The sequence below is a fragment of the Bos taurus genome, chromosome 9 (assembly GCF_002263795.3).
Source record: "Bos taurus isolate L1 Dominette 01449 registration number 42190680 breed Hereford chromosome 9, ARS-UCD2.0, whole genome shotgun sequence".
Lineage (NCBI taxonomy): Eukaryota > Metazoa > Chordata > Mammalia > Artiodactyla > Bovidae > Bos > Bos taurus.
The window spans coordinates 40,459,565-40,482,063 of NC_037336.1; the positions used below are offsets into that span (position 1 = coordinate 40,459,565).

A 22,499-nucleotide genomic window follows, 5' to 3' on the forward strand; every position below is an offset into this window, starting at 1 on the left:
TCCCGGAGTTGGTGATGGACAGGGAGGCCTGGCGTGCTGCGGTTCACGGGGTCGCAAAGAGTCTGACACGACTGAGCGACTGAACTGAACTATCAGGACATCAACAATACTAAATTCCTCCTGGCAAACATGTAGCAAGGCTGACTACTTTAGCCTATATTATCATTTCTCAAAAAGAAAGTTCTCTCATATTCAAAATAATATCAAAGCTGAGTTTAACACAGTAGACCAGGAAGAAAAATACCTTCTTCTTGTTGGTAAAAGTCTCATGGTATTTTTGTGATGCAAATAAAAATCTGTCGGGAGTTCCCAGAGATGAGGTTTCCCTTCAGTGGGATGGAAAACTCCCAGGAAGAGATTAATGGAATCTTGTCTGTCAGCATCTAAAAAGCAAAAATACATAATTCAGGAACTCTATTACTCATATAAACAACCCAGGGGAATGCTTTTTTAGGAGGATTAAGGGTACATCTGGAATGTCATAGAACACACCTCTGAAAATAAAAGCATTTATACTGTAAAAGTCATCCACAACATCTAAAACACCCACCAAGATTTTGAAAATTAAAATCTTATTTCAAAATGTTTCCTTTTTACTCTATACGTCTCATAACATAGAGGATAGTGAATGTAAACTGCTTCTTGAATTTTGAGAGATTCTTAAAAAGTCTTTAAGAACTGCCCTAGTTACCTTAGTGATTGCATTTTTAGAATAAAAACATTCTCACCATTTGTGAGTTTACCTGAAACAAAGAACATCTTCACTTTATGGCAAAGACAGAAGAGAAGTCAGACAAATAAAGCGGCCCAATTCCTACCCATATTCTGTGGCACATCCTTGAACAAGTCAGTTTCCAAGTTTCTGCTTTTAATCCATGAAAAGATACTCCATTTCTTTAGCAGAGACAACCTTTACAACATTTGGTTTCCCCTACAGCTGTGTTTGATAAAGAAGGCAGAGTGTGCACACGGAAAACAGCGTCACTCTAACCATTCAACCTCTCCAAAAGTACTTTTTCAAAACAGACTACAAACTAGTAAAACTAATACAATTATGTAAAGTTTAAAAATAAAATAAAATTTAAAAAAAAATAAAACTCCCCCCCCCCAAAAAAAATAAAATAAAATAAAAAACAAACTAGTAAAACTGACCACACACACACACACACACGCTGTCTCTCCTCTTCTTTTTCTCAATTGTATTTTTGGTAAAAACGATAAGCACTGAAGTGGTCTCATGAGCCATCCTTCCTGTCCTGCACAGCCCCCTCCCAAGCATCCTTCATTCTTTCCATTCTGGTCTCGGAGCCCTTGTATATTCAAGTTAGGGGCAGACATCCACAATATAAATAATAATCTCTTTCTGAAATTGAGCACAGAACCAAAAAGCCAACAGAAATGACTGCTTTTGAAACAGGATATCATCATCATAAAATCAATTTCCTTCCAACAGCTATAGTGAACACAGAAAAATCTGAAATTAGCAACACTGTTCTCATTGGGCTATTTGGTCATTTTGGCAGAAGCAATAAATGAAATCTGGTACATTAAACATGGGTTCCAGTTATATATTTTGACAGGAAGCATTCCATTAAAACAGCGCTCACCTTTTATGCTACAAGTAATACATGAAAGGGATGTGTTTATATGATGAGTATACTTGGAGCCTTTTTTCCATTTGTTGAGAGAAAACATCAAGTATTAAATGATGAAGGCATTACCACCCCAATTTGCACCCTCTTAACACAATATGAAAGTAAACATACTGCTTTTATAGTAATTATATTCTTTATGATTCTTGGGTAGCCTTAATGGCACTTAATAACTCACACTATGCAGTACCTCAAAATATCTTAATTCTATCTAAAGAAGCTTTCCATTTTTCAGCCACATTTTCAAGGAGTTTCTTTTATCCCTAATTAAGACTAATTAGTAGTTCCTTTAATTTTTAGCAAGTATGATAAAATGTAAGATTGAGAAACCTAACCAAATAATAGATATGCCTTCAAAGGATCATAATGGAGACTTCTTGAATGTACTGCTGTTACATTAACTTACAATGTATCTATGGTATTTATGGTCACTTACTAAGCTTGGATTTCTTTGGAAGGAATGATGCTAAAGCTGAAACTCCAGTACTTTGGCCACCTCACGCGAAGAGTTGACTCATTGGAAAAGATTCTGATGCTGGGAGGGATTGGGGGCAGGAGGAGAAGGGGACGACAGAGGATGAGATGGCTGGATGGCATCACTGACTCGATGGACGTGAGTCTCAGTGAACTCCGGGAGTTGGTGATGGACAGGGAGGCCTGGTTTGCTGCGATTCATGGGGTCGCAAAGAGTCGGACACGACTGAGCAACTGAACTGAACTGAACTGAACTGAACTAAGCTTGGAATCTAAGGCTAGTCCTAATGAGCCTCAGGAACTTTTCCTGGCTACTTTTGACTGCAGATGAAGTTTTCGCCCTCTGGAAGACAGTAGTACTTTGGACCGAGACAAAAGCTTAAAATAGGTAGGTTCTCTGCAGTTGCAGATAACAAGAGGGCAAAATAACTACCTACTTTTATATTCAATTGTGCTTTAAAGGAAAAAGGAATATGCACCTTTCAAACTCCATCCAGATAGTTAATCACTAACACACTGTATTTCAATAGGTCAGGCTTGAAGATAACAGTTCTTTTTATTTTATTTATTTATTTATTTTTATTTTTTTTTAATCTGGCGCGGCGGCCCCGCCCTCCCTGGCCCCGCACGCAGGCCCGGTCCTGCTGCGGAGCATCTCGGGAAGTGTAGTCTAGGCGCCCAAAGCATCCTGGGAGTTGTAGTCAACAGTTCTTTTTAATTAGCCAAAAATGATTATTTGGAAACTAGAGTATTTGTTGACCAAATATTAAATTAAGTCCATGATAAAGTGGCCTCTGAAATCAGTAATGGAATGGGATGCTATTCGATAAACAGTACTATTTAACCAGGGTGAGGAGCAGACAGTGAACTTGGACCACTGCCTCCTACTGTATGTTGAAATAAATACCAACTAAATGTCAGAAGGACAAAGATCAACACCCTAATAGAAAAACATGCAATTTTTAAAAGAAACAAATAGATGGTAAACATTCAAAAACTCAACTTTACTAGTATTCAGTAAATGATGCAAACTGAGAACAATGCAAACCATTTTCTACTTATTAAGCTGGCAAATACTTTCCAAAATGGGCACTCCTATACTCTGCTGAGAGAGAACTGATTGCTACACCCTTTCGTTAAGGCTATCTGGCTATACATATACATATATGTCTTTAAAGATCCTGAAAATATGTATACTCTGACCTAATAAATATGGTGCTGAAATTTTCATAATATAAAAAACATTCAAAAAAGATGTTCGTTTAAAAGAAACATAAATGCACAATAAAAACAGGTAACCTCACTGTGGTGCTTCTAAAGGACAGACTGCCACAAGGTTACCAAAAATTAAGTTGTAAAAGAGTATTTAGGGTCATAAAGATTACTCAACATTATCTAAAAGGGAAAAAGCAGATATACATTACCTGTACAGTAACTAGAAGGATCATGTTCTGCTAAATATGAACAAGTTGCTACCTCTGAAAGGTGAGGATTATATGATTTATTTGTGAGTTATTTTATACTTTTTATAATTAGCATATATTACCTTCATAACTACAAAAAAAAAAACCCACCATTCATTCATCCAAGAGCCTACTATGTCTGTCCCACACTAGGTATATGGTCTATACATAACTGATTCTGGCTTTCATGGGGCTTACATTCCACAGTGGGAAGCAAAAATAATTCTCAAGTAAATAAGGTACAGGGTACTTTCAGAGGATGTTAGTTCTTTGAAAAAATAAGAGTGACATGAGAGTAATGAGAGAGAAGAGGGACACTTAGGTCGGTGATCAGGGAAGCAGGTGGAGGCTGCACAGTGTCCGGAACAGCACGAAGGTGGAGGGGGGAGCAGGGGGCTAGAGGGCAGGGGGCAAAGAAAGAGCAGGACTGGGGACAGTGAGGCAGACCACACGCGGCCTCGAAGGTCATGGCAAAGAGTCCGATCTTAAATGCGATGAGAAGCCCTGGAAGGGATTTCAGAGTGGGGAGTGATATGATCTAACTCTCGAAAGGATCACTGTGGCTGCTGTGAAGAGCAAGAACAGAAGAGGGGAGGCCGAGGGAGGAATCAGGAGCCACGGCAGCTGTTCAGAGCCACCAGCTGTCTGAACCAGCCCGGCAACAGTGGGGAGGAAACACAGCAGAAGGATTGGGGATATGCTCTGGAGGTGGAGCCAACCAGGTTTGCTGAGAGGTGAGACCAGGGAAGATAAGGAGAATAAAGAAATTAAGGATGATTCCTAGGATTCTGAACGGAACAATGGAAGCAGAGGTGAAAAAAGAAAAAAAGTAGAGAAACAAGTTTGGGGCAGAGTCAGTACTCTTGCCTGGAAAATCCTATGGATGCAGGAGCCTGGTAGGCTGCAGTCCGTGGGGTCGCTAAGAGTCGGACACGACTGAGCGATTTCACTTTGACTTTTCACTTTCATGCACTGGAGAAGGAAATGGCAACCCACTCCAGTATTCTTGCCTGGAGAATCCCAGGGATGGGGGAGCCTGGTGGGCTGCCGTCTATGGGGTCGCACAGAGTCAGACACGACTGAAGCGACTTAGCAGCAGCAGCAGCAGCAGCAGCAAATCATTTCCTGCTGGAAATGATTAGTTTGAGATTCTTCTCAGATATCCGTGGTAGGGAGAAACTTGGCCTCATGACCTTCCCTCCATAGTTTCTCATGAACATTTCATCTTAGATGGCAAAAGCGACTTTGTAGATGTAACTGAAATGACTAATCAATGACATCAACGTAGGAAAATTATCGTGTCTTACCTGGATCGGCCACTGGAATCATAAGAATCCTTTAAGAGGAGGAAAGCAGACAGATTTTAGGCACAAGGGTTGATGCACCATTGCTGGCTTTGAAGATGGAGTGGACCACAAGCCAAGGAAGGTAAGCAGCATCTCAAACCCGAGAATGAGCCCCAGCCAACAGCACACGGGGACAGCAGTCCGAGAACCACCTCGAGTTCTGCCAGCAACCTGAATGAGCCCAGAGGCCTCCAGATCAGAGCCCACATTCTGACTTCATTGCTCTCATTTGAACTGCAGCCAGGTGAGAGCCTAAGCAGAGAACACAGGTGAGTAATGCTATTCCCAGACTTCTGAACCACAAACACTGGGACATAATAAACGGGTGTTGTTTTAAGCCACTGAGTCTGTGATAATTGGTTATGGCACCTGTAGAAAACTAACACAATATTCAGAAGGAAATGCCTGCAAGGTAGGCATTTAGTTAAGTCTGGAGTCAGGGAAGAGATATATATTTGAGTGTCAAACATATGGTATTTAAAAGCTGGGTGAGATGCCCCTAAGGTAAAAGTGTAGAAAGAGAAGAGGAGAGTTTAGAAATAGGGTAGAAGTCACCAGCGGGACTGAGAGAGACAGCACAGAGGTGAGTTTCAAGAAAGAGTGCTCCATTGTGATACAAGCTGCCAAACAGCTGAGCAAGATGAACACAGAAAAGGAGCCCTTGGTTTGGCAGTGGGAGATTGGGGTGATTGTGATAAGCACGGGTTTGGGGGCATGACAGGGCAAAGGCTCAGTGAAGCAGGTGGAGAGAACAGGATATGAGAGAGGGAACAGGTGTGCAGATAACGCTTCCAAGAGGTTTTGCTTCAGGAGAGCAGAGCTTTTGTTAGCAGTGGGTGTGGTTAAGAACAGAAGGAAAGATTAGATGGAAAACACAAGGTGTGCCTCCATGCTCATGGAAATGAGGCCGCAGAGAGGGGAAACTGACCGCATACGGCAGTGAGCATGTAAGGACAGGGGTTCAGTCCCTGGGTCCGGAAGACCCCCGGGAGAAGGCAATGGCAACCCACTCCAGTATTCTTGCCTGGGAAATCTCATGGACAGAGGAGCCTGGCGGGCTACAGTCCACGGGGTCACAGAGCTGGACATGACTGAGCAACTAAACAACACACACACACACACACACATATATATCTATATATACGTGTGTATATGTATGTATATACAGCTGTTCTATTATTAACTGTGCAGGTATCTTATATTTTTTTCCTTAAAATAGGATTTCAATTCAATAAGCTTCAGAAAAAAATATTCAGGTTTACCTACATATAAATATAAAAGAAAATTAGAACTTGACAAGGAATTACAATTATAAACTTCTTCCTAACATCCAAAGAGAATACCTAGGTACTTGTTCTTCTCTTATTGACGTCCTACAACTGCTTCTGTAGCCAGTTATGGGAGAAACCAAAGGACATTTCTCAGAAAGAAAAGAAACCCCAGAACATGGTAATAGTATGTGAAAACTCAAAACAGTTTTTAAAATGAACCTGAAAGGGAGTCAGGTGGGTTACCCACATAGTCTCCATCTGTCCATATGAACCAAGGATAAAATTCTTAACAACCTCATTTCAAGAACCTTCCTGTCTACCTCAGAGACATGACACGGAGAGACTGATTCACAAAGTTATCTTGAGTGCTTAAAGAAAAGGGTTCTATTAATATATTACCATTATATAATATCCATTGTAATTTTAAAATAAGTTGTACACCCCAATGGCACCATGCTTCTCAAAATACAGAAGTCTGTTTTAGCCATATTATTCATAAAATAATTCCTTTCATAATAGTTCCTCTTTCAGTTGTGCATAATTTTGCTTTACCTTTCCATCGTGTGCACGTTACTTATTTATGACCACCTTCTGTCTTTTAATTGTTCTCCTTTCATTTTTAATCATGCACAGCTACACATTCACTCTCTGTGCTCTAATCTTACTGAAAAACACATGACTTTGTCCTTAAGTGTCAATCAGTTCAGTTCAGTCACTCAGTTGTGTCCGACTCTTTGCGACCCCACGAATCGCAGCATACCAGGCCTCCCTGTCCATCACCAACTCCCGGAGTTCACTCAAACTCAAGTCCATCGAGTCGGTAATGCCCATACAGCCATCTCATCCTCTGTCGTCCCCTTCTCCTCCTGCCCCCAATCCCTCCCAGCATCAGAGTCTTTTCCAATGAGTCAACTCTTCGCATGAGGTGGCCAAAGTATTGGAGTTTCAGCTTTAGCATCAGTCCTTCCAATGAATACCCAGGACTGATCTCCTTTAGGATGGACTGGTTGTATCATAATGACTCCCAATTCAGGAACAACCCTGAACAGGAAGTTTTAAACCTTGTTCAACACATATCCAGAGGTATATGTACTTGTTGGCACATGACTTACATAGCTATTCAAGCTGAACTGTGTTCCCCACAAAAGGGATATTAAAAGTCTTAAGCCCCAGGACCTGTGAATATGACCCTATTTGCAAATCAAGTCTTTGCAGATGTAATCCTGTTAAGATACAGCCACACTGGAATGGGGCAGGCCCTGAATGCAGTATGACTGGTGTCTTCATAAGAAGAGACACACGCACACAGGGAGGAGAACACCACGGAGACACAACAGAGAGGAGAATGTCGTGTGACACCAGAGACAGAAATGAAAGCACCACAGTTTTAATTGCAAGCCAAGGATCAGCAGCAAACCATCAGAAGATAAGAAGCAAGTAAGGAACCTCCCCTGGAGCCTTCAGAGGGAACACAGCCCTGCTGACATTTGATTCCCAACTTAAAGCCTCCAAAGCTGTGAAACAGCACATTTCTGTTGTTTTAAGCCACCAAGCTTGTAGTGCTTTGTTACAGAAGTCCTAGAAAACCAGTACAATAATGAAGCATAGCCAGTGAGACTGCCTTTAGAGAGACTACCTTAAAACCATTCTAATTTACAAAAACAAGTGAAACCACGTGTTATTTTTAGTGTTTTTAGCTATTTATAATAATCATTTGCAATAATGTTGTAGCCACTTGGAATACATCAATACATAATATCTTTATTGGGAACTACAGCAGTAAGTGTAATAAAGGATGATGGGAATACTTCAATATTTTTGCTTTAGAAATCTAGAATTTAAACTTACGCCACTGACCTGAATTTCTAAATTTGACTTTCCTAACTCTTGATTTTTGTTCAGATTAATATACTTTGATTGTAAAGTTCCTAAATCCAGCTCAAGGAGTCATGCACACAGAGCAATATCCAAACACTCTAAAGGTCTATAGTGGCTTTGTGGTTTATGTTACACATTGAGCTCACCAGCTGTATAAAGGCCATAATTCTCAGTGAATTCGAAAGACATGATTTGAGCAGTCTAAGAGCATTCCTGATAAGCCACATGTTATTAGGCTGATATACTTAGCCCTGTTGATTTCTGAATTCAGGGAAAAGGGGAAGCTGGGGAGGGCATAGGTAATGAATTAACTCATGCATTTATTAATTCAGTCCATAAACAGTTTATGTGCCATGAGCAAGGCAGCAGGGACACCATAGTGAACCAGTAGTAAATAAGATGCTCATGAGCTCTTGGGTCTCACAGTGGGGGATACAGGGACACACAACCCAACTAATAGCACAGTCAAGGATTTAAGTGCAACTGTGCCAGGTGCTGCAAAGGTGCAGAATGCTCCAAGAACAAAAACAGGAGCACCTTCCTTGAGAAAGTAAAAGCAGAGTGAGCTCTCAAAAGCTCAGAAGACTGCAGTCTTATCTTCCAATGTTCCAAGGGGCACAGCAAGAGCCTCTGGCAGAGGAAGCCTAACCTAGTCAGGAAAGAGTGAGAAGGTCTGTGTGTCTGGAGAGCTGTGATGGGGGAAGGGGATGGCATGAATGGCAGAATGGCAAGGTAGGCGGGGCCAGACCACACAGGACCTCTAGGTCTCTCCCGCACGTCCCCCCACACCCACTCGGCTGCCAACCAGCTTCCAACCCCTCTGCAGTGTGGTAATGGGGATGGTCTCACTTGATCTCGACTCCAAAGTGACCCCCATGCTCCCCACTTCCTGCTGTTCATGCTTTAGTGTGATAGATAGCCTGTGTTGTGTAGTGAATTGTTTCTCTCTAAAAAGATATACTGAAGCCCTAAACCCCAATATCCATTAATGTAATCTTATTTGAAATTAGGGTCTTTTCAGACATAATCAAGTTATGTGTGCTCAGTTGCATTTGATTCTTTGTGACCCCATGGACTGTAGCCCAGTAGACTCCTCTGTCCATGGAATTTTCCAAGCAAAAATACTGGACTGGGTTGCTATTTCCTTCTCCAAAGGATCTTCCTGACCCAGGAATCAAACCCAGGTCTCCTGCATTTCCTGCATTGGCAGGTGGATTCTTTACCATTACGCCACCTGGGAAGCCCAAATCAAGTTAAGATAATGCCATACTGAATTAGGGTAGACCCTAATCCAATTAGGGCTTTGCAGGTGGCACTAGGGCCTGCCAATGCAGGACACGTAAGAGACACAGGTTTGATCCCTGGGTCAAGGATCCCCTGGAGAAGGAAATGGCAACCCACCCCAGTATTCTCGCCTGGAAAATCCCATGGACAGAGGAGGCTGGCGGGCTACACCCCATGTCGCAAAGAGTCGGACACAGCTGAAGTGACTGAGTGTGCACGCATGCTAACCCAGTATGACTGGTGTCCTTACAGGAAGAGGGAAACTTGACACAGACCTAGACACACAGAGGAAGACCATTCGACCGTGGAAGCAAGACAGCTGCAAGCCGAGGAACACTGAGGACTGCTGGCAAAATATCAGAAGCTGGGAAGAGGCATTCTCCTCTGTGGACTTCACAGTGAACTTGGGTGGCTCTGCTGACAACTTCACACTGAACTTCTACCTCTGAACTGTGAGATAAGTTTCTGTTGTTTTACATCACCTAGTTCTTAGTATTTTGTTGCAGCAGCCTTAGGAAACTGTCACAGATTTTGCTCATGTGTGGGTGGGACCACAATTTGCTTCTGAGCAATGGTATATGGCAAAGTGATGGCATGACACCCCACGATTACATTATGTTATATAAGACTGTTTTGCCAGAAGACTCATTCTAGAGACCCTTTCCCATGCCAGTGATGAAGACGCAAGCTGCCATGATCCCTACAAGGAACAAGTCCACAAGGAACTGAATTCCCCCAACAAGCACATGAGCAGGGAAGCAGACCCTCCCCGAATCAGGCCTCCAGATGAGACCACATCTGACTGACATCTCCACTACAGCTTGGTGAGACCCTCTGCAGAGGACCTGGCTAAACTGGGCCTGGAATTCTGACCCACAGAAATCGTGAGATATGAATATATGTTGCTTTAAGCTCTCAATTTTTCAGTAATTTGTTAGATAGCACAGGAAATGAATATGCCTGCACAGAAGTATAGCAAGCCGCCTTTGCATTCTCTCTGGGCACGGAAAAGGCTGAAGGCTGATTCTTTTGTGGATGGTTTCACGTACTCTCCTGAGGTTCCCAGCGCTGGAGACACCTGCAGTTCCCTTGGCATGAGCACAGGCTTCTCACATCAGGCATTTTCCTGCTACTCCTTCCTTGGGAAGCCAGTGATCAATCACCTCCTGGTTCCCGCTGCTATGGTCCCTCTGGCCAGGACCTAGGCCAATGCCATGCCAGCACCCTCCCCCACGGGCCACCTCTGGTCACCTGGTAGGCCTACTGATCCTCTGGCCTCAGCAACTCTAGGAGGGGAGGCCATTCCCAACATGGCAGCCCGCTCCTCAGCCCGTCCCTCTGCTTCAGCTTTGCTACACAGCTGCCCGAAGCCAACAACTCCACGGGGTCCCTCATTAAGCCTGCCCAGAATCCAGTTCTCTCCAGGCTGGAGGTAAAGGAGCAGGGGCTGGGGACAGTCACGGCGTAGCAAAAATTCAAAGAATCTCTTTGCTGATTCCTCTTCTCTACATTTTGTAAACGGTTTTGTCTTTAATCTAGTTTAAGAGTCCAAGACTCACAAAATCAACTTGAGCTCTTCCTTTAAAAATTCTGTGCACGGGACCTGTCTCACAGTCACTTTGGTGGGTGACATCAGAATGGAGGCAGAAAAAGTGCCCTTTTAACCACCTGTTGCTGTTAGTACTCCCAAGTCATAAAACGAGAAAAGACTAAAATTTAGTGCTAATGTTACTTCTCATTTCTAGCTGACATTTAAAAGATACAGTGATATTCACATACTTAGACAACTGTTAAAATGATGAACTCTATTTAAAAATAATTACTCAATACTCTTAAATTGATCTATGTATTTCCAGGGCTTCCCTGGTGGCTGAGCTGGTAAAGAATTTGCGTGCAATGCAGGAGACCTGGATTCGATCCCTGGGTTGGGAAGATCCCGTGGAGAAGGAAAAGGCTACCCACTCCAGTATTCTGGCCTAGAGAATTCCATGGGCTGTATGGTCCGTGGGGTCACAAAGCATCGGACACGACAGAGTGACTTTCACTTTCATTACAAGCAGAAACTAGGAATGAGGCAGAAGCCAAGGAATCACAGTACTGTGAAGTATACAAAAGCTCCAGTTATGGGTGGCCAAAGTGCCCTACTTAAAATACAAAGTTTATTCATTCATTTACTGCATATTTACTGAGCACCTCCTAAGCGACAGATTCTGTTTTATTTAAACTTTTAAAAAATATTTAACTTTGACATTACTTTTCCAGTTAGCTTTAAAAACAAGGATATGTAAAAGAGAAAAATGTGCATCAGGATAAGTCTCAGAAATGCATATAACTCCAGAATTACCTGAAAAAGCATTGCTGTAATATCGAGATAGGGTCTGCATGATGTCTTTTGAGTGCTGGGTCCACGGTGCTATCTTTCTGTAGGTTTTTACACGATGAACAAGTTGGGAACCACCATACTGAAGGGACAGGGTATCCCCATGGTCTTCATAGAGTTCCTCAAACAACCTAAGAAGCCCAAGTAAAACACACAAACATTAAAGAATTTCATCCAAAGTATTATACACCTTATTCACTTAGCTACAGATTCAAAACAAGTCTTTTCGTACATGAATTCCCCTGAGCCTTTCTTTTCAAGTAGACTCTTCAACATCTTGGAAGATAAATGCATACACAAAATGTATTACATTTTAGAGTAATAGTCCAATAAACAACAAAATCACAGAAAACTCTAAGGGGAAAAAAAAAAAAAAAGCAGGGGGACCAAAAAGCATAATCCACCCAAGCCTAGACCAAGGTGGTTCTACTCTCTTAAAAGACTCCTAACTTTCTGCAGCCTGCCAGCTCAATTTACCTCCCATGCCAGAATTTTCTGTTCTCTCTGAATTGCCTTTGGAAGAAAGGACAAGCTCTTGTCACATCAAACCATATTCTTTCCTAGAAATATATGTTTGAAACTTCTGTTTCTTCAAGTGCCTGTTAAGGTTTTTTAATGCAGTGATGGCTGAGATCTGGCCATTTGTAAGCTGAGCACTCTTTTGGACAGAGCCTTTATGACTATCTCAGAGGACTGATAATAGCGATCACTGCATTTCAAGAAACAGTACTTCATGCCTGTCATGGACCCAGTGGGCAGTGAAATAACAGTATTTCTTCAATCTTTTATCTATCTGACCTGTTTAATTCAAAATATACGAAGGCATATTACTTTTTTTCCTAACACAGCCTGAGATTTTTTTTTTTCAAAGAAACTCACTAGTTTGGATTTATCTAAAGTACACAGCATTTTTTGATAATTAACACAAATAGGAAAACAAAACCATGGCAACAACACATAGGGCTTTAATAGAAATAGATGTTACCAAATTTAAATTACGTCTTTTAACAACATAATTTTTGAGAAGCCAAAAGGGGAAATGAGTTCATAAAAGTCCTTTATGATTAATCAAGTTTGCTTTCTGTCATTACCAGCATTTGAAAGGCAAAAAAAATAAGGCTTACCTAACTGCATCTGTATCAAATTGTAGATTGGGTTTGTCAATTAAGCCCAAGGAGTACAGTTGATAAGCCAGAGCACATTTCCCCACCATAAACTGTGCTGTGTTGGTGCGATCCAAACAGTCCACACAGTTGGTTCGAAGAACACCAGTCTAAAGAGAAACACCTTGAACGGTCAATCATTATTCAGTCACCAGAACTACTTCCAGCCTACGCAAGATTTCTTTAAGAAGACAAGCTGCAAGTAGGGTGTTATTCCTGAGCAAATAATGAAGCATTTTTTTTCACTATAAAAGGTTATATTTGGTAGTCACAATATTGCTCCAATAGCATCATTATACCTTCTAGTCTATATTTGAATTTTTCTTTAGTTTAACAAGATAAAACAAACAGCTAACATTTTCCACCTGTGCCAATTAGTTAAATATGTGCTTTTCCTCCTGGTCTGTCTCCTTTACTGTACAAACCAAACCATTTAGTGGCTGAGGCAGTTTCATTCTTAAAGCATAATTAATAGATATAGTGATTATCTGGCTCATTTTCCAAAGTCCTTCTAATTTGTTCTTTACACATTTCTGTTTGTTTCTATTTCCAATAATTTTATATTATATGAAAAAAGTCTATGAAAGTGAAAGTTGCTCAGTGTGTCTGACTCTTTGTGACCCCATGGACTATACAGTCCATGGAATTCTCCAGGCCAGAACCCTGGAATGGGTAGCCTTTCCCTTCTCCAGGGGATCTTCCCAACCCAGAGATCAAACCCAGGTCTCCCACATTGCAGGAGGATTCTTTACTAGCCGAGCCACAAGGGAAGTCCAAGAATACTGGAGTGGGTAGCCTATCCCTTCTCCAGTGGGTCTTCTCAACCCAGGAATCGAACTGGGGTCTCCTGCGTTGCAGCAGACTCTTTACCAACTGAGCTATCTGGGAAGCCCCCCCGAAAATCTATGGGCCATTACTATTTAAGCTATACATCCTTTCCAAGAGTTAAACACTAGCTGTAAGGCATTAAAACTTGTTCTCAAATGATTAATAATGTTGCATTCAATAAGAAGTATCTCTCTCCATGGTTGCTTTCAGAAAACATCACACACAGTGGATACAAATTCTGTTCATTATTAACACAATGTCATCTATACCTGCAGGCGACCAGTGGGAATCACGCATCCTCCTAGTTCATTCCACCTGTGTTTAAAAATACATGCTTTAATTTTAAACTATTTAATAACATAATCTATATTCATATTTGGTACCAGCTCTTAATTAAGAATGAAAGTAATAGGGCTGAACGCCCCTGAACAATCCGTTGATTCAGTTTACTTTCTCAGGTAAGTGAATTTGCAAATAACAGAGATGGAATGCTACCCATGCTCCCCTCAAAGGGAGGCCAGGAAAGGAGCATCTTAACCTGCTCCAGCCCCGCACACTAGCATTTCGTCACCCACGTTCATCCAAAGTCTCTTGCTTTAAGCCCATTTCCTGTTCAGTCTCTACAGACATGAATAATTGCAGATCAACTTTATAATACAATCTACCAAGCCTGGTCCTTCTCCCCTTGATTTTAGGAGGTTCTACTTCCTCCAGCTTTTCTTCATGGAGCTTTGCTACAGTCCTTTCATTGTTTTTACAAACTTCTTTATTATTTTCCTTCCCACATGTTTTCTCCATGCCTTCGCCAACGAAGGCATGGGGAAATATTCTATTATAAGTACTATGTAATGACATTAATCTTTTAATTATTTAAAAGAAGGTGCAGTGCAGAAAAAGAGTTAACACAGCAGGCCTGACTGCTATGCTCAGAAAGGCCCGCTTACAAGGCTGCCCCCTGGCTGGTGCCGGGAACTTTAATTCCCACTATTCCCAGAACAGACAAGCATGGCTCACAGTGCTTAAGCTGTTTGTAGAAGCAACATGGTTTGCTGAACAGCCTTTCCTTCTGGGAGCCTGAAATTTTGGTAGCTGCCAGGCAGAGCTGCCTGTGGGACCACTTCCAGTAAAAACCCTGGCACCAAGTCTTCAATCATCTCCCCTGGTTGGCAACACTTCACATTCGCTGTCGCAAGTTGCCGGGGGAATTGAACATACTCTAGCAGGAGAGGACTCTGGAAGCGAGTCCCTCATTTCCTCTGGACTTTGTCCCATGTGCTTTCTCCCTCGGCTAATTTTGCTTTGTTTTGCTTGTTCATATTAAATCACAGCCAAGAGGACAACAATACACTACAACTCCTGCGTTCTCTTAGGAAATCACCAAGCCTGGGAGGAGTCCTGGGGACCCTGGTCACAGGTGCCCTGAAATTCAAACTATAACAGAAGATGTACACATTAGTAATTGGTTAGGTTTTTTTTTTCCTTGCTTTTTGCATGTTTTTTCTTTACCATTATAGTTAACTTTGTTAACTGAAAATAAAATGCTGGAAATACATAATATTGGTTCTTTCAAGATAAATTAAGCACAGATGCTTGATCTAAAGAAGCTCACAAAGTACTAATGAAGAAAGATTTGTGGGCAAATAACTATAATACAGTGATAAATTTCGTTAAAATGTTAGTATAGACTGGTCTGACTCTTTGGGACCCCATGGACTGTAGCCCACCAGGGTCCTCTGTCCACGGGATTTTACAGGCAAGAATACTGGAGTGGATTGCCGTTTCCTTCTCCGGGATATCTTCCTGACCCAGGGATCAAACCCGGGTCTCCTGCAAGCAGATTCTTTACTCTTTCAGCCACCAAGGAAGCCCCAATGAAGAAAGATCTGTGAGCAAATAACTAATACACTGACAAGTTTCATTAAAATGTTACTATAAATACTAATCTATAGACGGGTGCATATGAAAAAATTTTCCTGCTCCTATTTAATACTGAAACACAGAATTCATTACAGAAAGTTTTATTTTACAGAAATACTTTATGTAACATTTATTCTAAGAAGCAAGAGATTCTGTGGCTTCCATCTCAAGGTATGTAGCTGCCAAGAGAATCTCCCACCCTCATGAACGTTCATTCCACAGACAACGTGGGCAGGGTGTCGTCTCCCCAAAGGAATAGTCATCTATCTTCCAAGGAGTACAAACTGCTCATGTCTAGAATATTTTTTGTCTATAAGCGCTAACTTCTTGATATCTTAGGTTTTAAAACACCATACGTACTTTTCATCTGGCCGCAGAATGCTACAGTAAGAATCGGGGCGGTTTACAAAGAAGCCTGTTTTCTTCACCACACTTTCTGCAATCACGTTCAGGCGATCTAGAACATTACACAGCTTGCTGAGAGCAAGGAGGAAGAGTAAGAGAAGTGAGAATGGCCCGACTCTTAACATGCACCTATGTTTATACCCAAAGCCAAGGCTACAGTAATGGTACTTGGGAATGTAATTTTTTAAATCTCTGGTCTGTACTCAATAGGCTCATTGTAAGAATTAATTTCTAGAATGCAAGGTGTACTCAATAACTAGCAAGATTTGGCACAAGAAGGGCCTGTAACTCAATAGCAATTGTTGCCAAGCCTTAAACTTGGCACATGGCATCTCCCAGCAAGAGCTTTTTCCAAAGCCTTTCACTCCCCAAGAGTGGAGTCAGTGAAGTCAACACACAGTCATGAAATGTGAAGACAGCACAATGCTCAGTGCGGCTGTTTGGGAAGAAAACACTGGGAAATACATTACTATGAACGGCACCAACCAGTAACCAGGCTTATACTCTGGGAAAGTGTGTGTGTGTGTGTGTGTGTGTGCACGTGCATGTATCTAACTATGTAAGATGATTCAGAGAAAAGTACAATGAGTCAAGTGCAAAACAACACAGTGACATTAAGAAAATGAGAGAGAGACCTTGATGTGAACCTAGTGTTTGTAGGACGCCCAGAAAATGAGTCAAAGGACAATGCAAGGTTAATGAGAGCTCCTTGGAAGAGATGAGTTTTGAATCAGAACTTGACGGTAAGAGAGGTGGGAAAGCACCCTGGGGGGTAGGGAGGAGGAGTGGAGGGAGAGGAAATAATAGGAACAAAGGGTCCAGAATTGGACCTCAGCTGCTACACTGGAGACAGAACCTGCTGGATAGCTTTGCAGGAGCAGAATAGCCCTGGGAATAAAGAAGGAGTTATTACATTCTGGAACCAACCAGATGTTGGGGCTTTCACCTTACACCAAGGGGTCTGGATTTACTATAAACAGTCGGGAGTTAGTGCTGGTTCACCCACGAGTGAGAACATCTGAAAGTGGCATCTGAGAAAGGAATTAAACAGGGAGACAGAATGAAATAGAAAGAAAAGGTAAAACTAACACCTTTGAGGAAAAGCAGCTGAGGAGAGGTGTTCTGAAGTCACTAGGATACTTCAAAGAGAATTTGCAAATGGAAAAAATGGTGGGCAGAGAGTTTGATTAATTAATTTAAGCCCTCTAATTATACACCAGCAGTTAAACAGCCCATTAAGCAGAATCACAAAGGAAAATAAGAGTGACTTTACGGGGGAGGTCGCTTCCTGCTATTCTCCATCACAAGAGGAAAACCTAACCAGACAAGACGAGCATCTGCTCACCTTTTGGTGTACTTGGCCATGTCCCACGGAATATAAATAATCGTGTGCTCGGGAGGCAAAAACTGGTTGAGGTAGGTCACAGCAGCTACAAGCTCTTCGCTCAGAATTCTTTCATGCTTCCTTTTTTCTCGTTCCTTTTCCAAAAATTAAACATCGTCAGTGTTCAAACTGTCTTAAATTGGAGGAACAGACTTTAAACATAACTGCTACTAAGGCAAGACAAAAAGATGAAGTGCTAAATATAAAAAAATGAAACCTACCTTATTAAAATTAAAGTAAATGCTAAGATATAAATATGCCACTGAATTACAATTAACAGATAATGAGCACTAAAGACTCGAGGAGATCAGATTTCTTCCTCGTAACCTCCTGCAGTCTCAAGTCCAGCTCACCCTACACAGACCTGTCCTACACCCTCCACACCCCACTGTGGCGAAGGAGAACTCCCCAAAGACCAGAAGAAAGGACCCCCAAGCCCCAGCCAGCTAAGGACCAGACAGAAATCAACTGGGCTTGGATGGATAATCCCCAAACTGGCAGAGTGGAGAGTGTTTTCATAGCCTTCATATGCTTTTAAACTTGACTCTCATAAAATCCCCTGGAGGTAGCCAAGGCAGCCTTGTCTTCGCCTTTCACACTGTGGCTGAAGGCACTGAAGCTGAGAGGCGTGACTGGGACTACATCTTAGCGGTCCACCTCCTCGCCTGCCTGCTGTAGCTCCGGAGAGACCGCACCGTCTCCCATTCAAGGGGGCTGGTGTGTTATTACTCAGCTGTGAGCTTGGAGCTCATTCTCTGCCTCCTACCAGCTCACTCGCTGCCTCCTGAATTCCTCATCTATAAAATGGGTAACAGCAGCACCTCTCTTAAAGGATTAATGTGAGGTTTAAAGGAGATGAAACATGGTAATTTCTTATCAGAGCATCTGACGCATGGTAAGTATTAATACAAAACAGACCATTTGTATTATTATTCTGATCAGGACTTTACTCAGAAACAAACATGCAAACAAAAAGTAACTCAGTAACGGACTACTACTGGCATCAGGATAGGTCTATGCTGTTTTCAACCATGCTGGTTACTTTTCAACTGTCATGAATTTAATTAGATAATCACCAAGGAAACAAAAGAAAAATATCTATTTTGCATAACTGTATATATCAAATGGAGGAATTAGAGTTGATTAAGACCAGTGATAAATCAGTTTTAGATGAACAAATATTAGCTTATTTTTACATCTGAGAAAATTAAATTACATACCTGGAATTTTTCTCAAAAGTATTTTAAACCAACTAGAGAAACAAAAAGTTTGTGAATTTCTTATGTCAAATCTGACATTTAAGGAGATGCAGAAGTAAGGTTATTGCATCAACTTGGGATCAACTCTATGCAAAGAGCGTGCTTTATGCAGTCTGCCCACAGTGGATTTGTTACTGAATTGTTTAGTCGACTGCCTTTGGGTCACGGACTCGTTTAACAACCAGATGAAAATTTTATGTATGCAAGTGAGTTTGTACATCACTTCAAAGGGTTCAGAGATCCTCCCAATAGCCGTCCAAGGCCCCCAAATTAAAGTCCTCTGATGGATAATGACATCAGACCCTTGGCTGGCTTCCTATTAATCCTGAGCAGCAGCACTGACAGTGTAAGGATTGCTGCAAAATTTTTGTCAAGCAGTGTCTCAAACTTACACACGGTGGGGAAGGGGGTGGGAAGGAGACAGTTCACATACAGGACCTAAGAGAAAAATCAAGAAAGGTATTCCATTTTTGACACTTCATACAGAGGCAGAACAAAGAGTGACTATCCCTTGGTATCTATACACACACACACACACACACACACACACACACACACACTTTGACTAGTTAATATGTTAATATTCTTCCAAGTGAACTGAATAAACATCTTCTTCTATCCTATGAATAAAGTAACTGATGACAAAAACAAACATTTTTTTCTATTCTACAAAACAGCAACTTAATCTCCAAAGTATTTTCTCGTTATTGTCAGGATTTTTATGACAATGAAATAATAAACTACAATAATTTTAAAATCTATTGACTGGCATTTAAATATTAAGAAGTAAATGTTCACTTGAGAAATCTGGGCAGGAACACTTTATAACCACATGTATCTGATATTATATTTTGAACCTGCATACTTAGTAGAGAAATAGTTTATTTCATACATCATGAATCTCCATTTAACCATAGCTTTTAACTACACTAAAAGGACTCTGTAATATATGAAGAAAATTCACTAACTTAGGTTGACATTTATATTCTAGTGATAACTTTTTAATTTAGTGCTTCAGCAATAATTTATTTCTATACAAACAATATCTTATTGCCTATACATTTACTAGAAAATTGTTCATGAAGGTTCTTGTTAGTAGAGTGTTGCTTCTTGAATTATTTTATGTTTCTTATAGCTACTGTGTAATATCAGGCTGAGGCTATGGGTCATCCAGCTATTGTCTTATATTATTCTGAGTTGACAGCGAGAGAGATGAAATTTCTGAACTGATGTGAACAAAAGTCTAAAAAGTTATTTATTTAATACTTGATTTATTTTACAGAGTCCATCCTTGATTATTTTTATATTATATATAATAATATTACAGGAGTTTTGGGTGTTGGCAGTCATCTAATTGAAGCAGACCAATAATTTCCTAAGCCAAAGAGCGATAAAGAGAGAACTAAAGCTTCCTGCCTCGCTGTCCACAGCTCCCCTCATCACCTTCCTCCCCTGACACATACACACACACACACACACACACCGTACACCACACACACCGTGCACCACACACACTGTACACCACACACACACACCTCCTTTGAATTCGTGCACTAAAGCTTCCTGCTTCACTGTCCACAGCTCCCCTCCTCATCACCTTCCTCCCCTCACACACACACACACCGTACACCACATACACACACACACACAAACACACACAACTTTGAATTCATGCACTAAAGCTTCCTGCCTCACTGTCCACGGCTCCCTTTCTCATCACCTTCCTCCTCTGACACACACACACACCACACACAGACACACCCCGCTCCTTTGAACGCATGCACTTAGTGCTATGGTCCTCTCCCAGCAACTGGCTCACAGTTGGCATCCCTACCCCACGCTCCGCCTCCACTATGGCTAGGCCATCATTCCCACCCTCATCTCCAGCTCAAGCCATTCACCACAGGTAACTCCTCTGCCCTCACCATTTCTTATCCAGAACCTCTTTTATTTTCAGACAGTTTGTTTTAAACACCCCACCTCACAAGAACCCCAGTCCACTGACAGCTCTGCTTTCTCCACCACCCTCTCCATTATTCACCCTCCTCCAGCTCAGGTTTCACAGTCCACTTCAATTAGACAACTGCCAACACCCAAAACTCCTATGATCTGTCTTTTATGTCACACCTGTATGGCAAAACTAAATGAACCCAATTATTTACTTCTCTGTGTGTCTGGGCTTCACTGATAGCTCAGCTGGTGAAGAATCTGCCTGCAATGCAAGAGACCCCGGTTCGATCCCTGGGTTGGGAAGATTCCCTGGAGAAGGGAAAGGCTACCCACTCCAGTATTCTCTCCTAAAGAATTCTATTGACTGTATAGTCCATGGGGTCGCAAAGAAGTCCATGGGGTCGCAAAGAGTCAGACATGACTGAGAGAATTTCACTTTCTGTGCTTATACCCATTCACTAGCACTGCCAGGAAAAGTCAGGCAATAGCATGACTTAAAAAATCCTGGAATTTGCCCCTACCAACCTGGAATTTGCCCTTAGCATTGCCTGGAGGTCTCTGGTCAACCCACCTTCCCACATATATGAAGGCTGTGAAACTTCCACCACCCTCAAACTTCCGCTCTGAGCAGGTAACCTTCCCTCTGACCTTAAGGACAAGTTAAAGCCATCAGGAGGGAACCTAAGTGCATGTGGATGCATATACAACACACACACACACACACACACACACACACACACGTACCCTTATGATTCTGTCCTCCCATTAAAATAACTCCTCCCTCCAGGTTTCAGATTTCCTTTCCTCTCAAGTACATGATGCCCCTGATCATCCCTTCTCTTTCCTGTATTCTCTCCTCTCCTTAAGGATCTCAAATGGCTCCTTCCCAAACACTTTTAAACACATCATTATGATCTCTTCAAGAAACAACAACCAGATGAAAACACCAACTCTTCCACATTTCTCACTAGGTGCTTCATTTTTCCAAGAGGATCCAACCAGTCCATCCTAAGGGAAATCAGTCCTATATATTCATTGGAAGGACTGATGCTGAGGCTGAAGCTCCAATACTTTGGTCACCTGATGCAAAGAACTGCCTCATTGGAAAAGACCCTGATGCTGGGCAAGATTGAAGGCAGACGAAGGGAACGACAGAGGATGAGATGGTTGAATGGCATCACCGACTCAATGGACATGAGTTTGAGTGAGCTCCAAGAGTTGGTGATGGACAGGGAAGCCCGGCGTGTTGCAGTCCATGGGGTTAAAGAGTCAGACATGACTGAGCGACTGAACTGAACTGAGGGAAAAAGTCCTCCTGCAGCTCAGTCCAGGTCACTCAGTGCCCTGGTGCTGGGAACATAAATGAGCATATTTTCCATTTTCATCTTACCTGGCCCGTCAGCAGCCTTTGCCACAGTCAACTGCTTGCTTCCTTCACCACAAAACATGCCTTCTCTTAGCTGTCAGAGCACAGCACTCACCTGGTTTTCCTCCTACTTTCTCATCTGTCCTTCCTCTGACTCCTTTATGGATTCAGCCTGTTCTGCCTGGACATCAGGAGTTGGAGGTTCTCAAGTCGAGACCAGAGGCTTTCCACTCTTCTCTCTCGGTACCCTCGGTTGGGCATCCTCTCCACACCCATGTCTTCAAATATCGCCAGGACTCAGATGGGCCATAATATCACATCTCAGCCCAGACCTCTCTCCTGAGCTTCCATCTCATACAGCGACCACCTACTTACCATCTCCTTTGACAGGACTCCATCCATCTCAAACCTCAACACATTCAAACCACACTCATCGCCTTCCCTCACAGACAGTCTGTGTTCCCCGGCTCAGTGCCTGG

General features: G+C 42.1%; 1 protein-coding gene across 3 annotated transcripts in view; it reads right to left on the reverse strand.

Moving 5' to 3' along the window:
• The window catches only part of FIG4 (FIG4 phosphoinositide 5-phosphatase), a 172,260-nt gene that overhangs the window by 72,278 nt on the left and 77,483 nt on the right, over positions 1 to 22,499 (reverse strand). For all 3 annotated transcript variants that reach the window (XM_024996723.2, NM_001076014.1, XM_059889772.1), the window contains 6 exons: positions 17,407 to 17,540; positions 16,017 to 16,133; positions 14,009 to 14,054; positions 12,873 to 13,021; positions 11,713 to 11,879; positions 245 to 383 (listed from right to left, as the gene is read on the reverse strand). In XM_024996723.2, the coding sequence (XP_024852491.1) occupies positions 245 to 383; positions 11,713 to 11,879; positions 12,873 to 13,021; positions 14,009 to 14,054; positions 16,017 to 16,133; positions 17,407 to 17,540 (752 nt within the window). The remainder of the gene's footprint in view (positions 1 to 244; positions 384 to 11,712; positions 11,880 to 12,872; positions 13,022 to 14,008; positions 14,055 to 16,016; positions 16,134 to 17,406; positions 17,541 to 22,499) is intronic.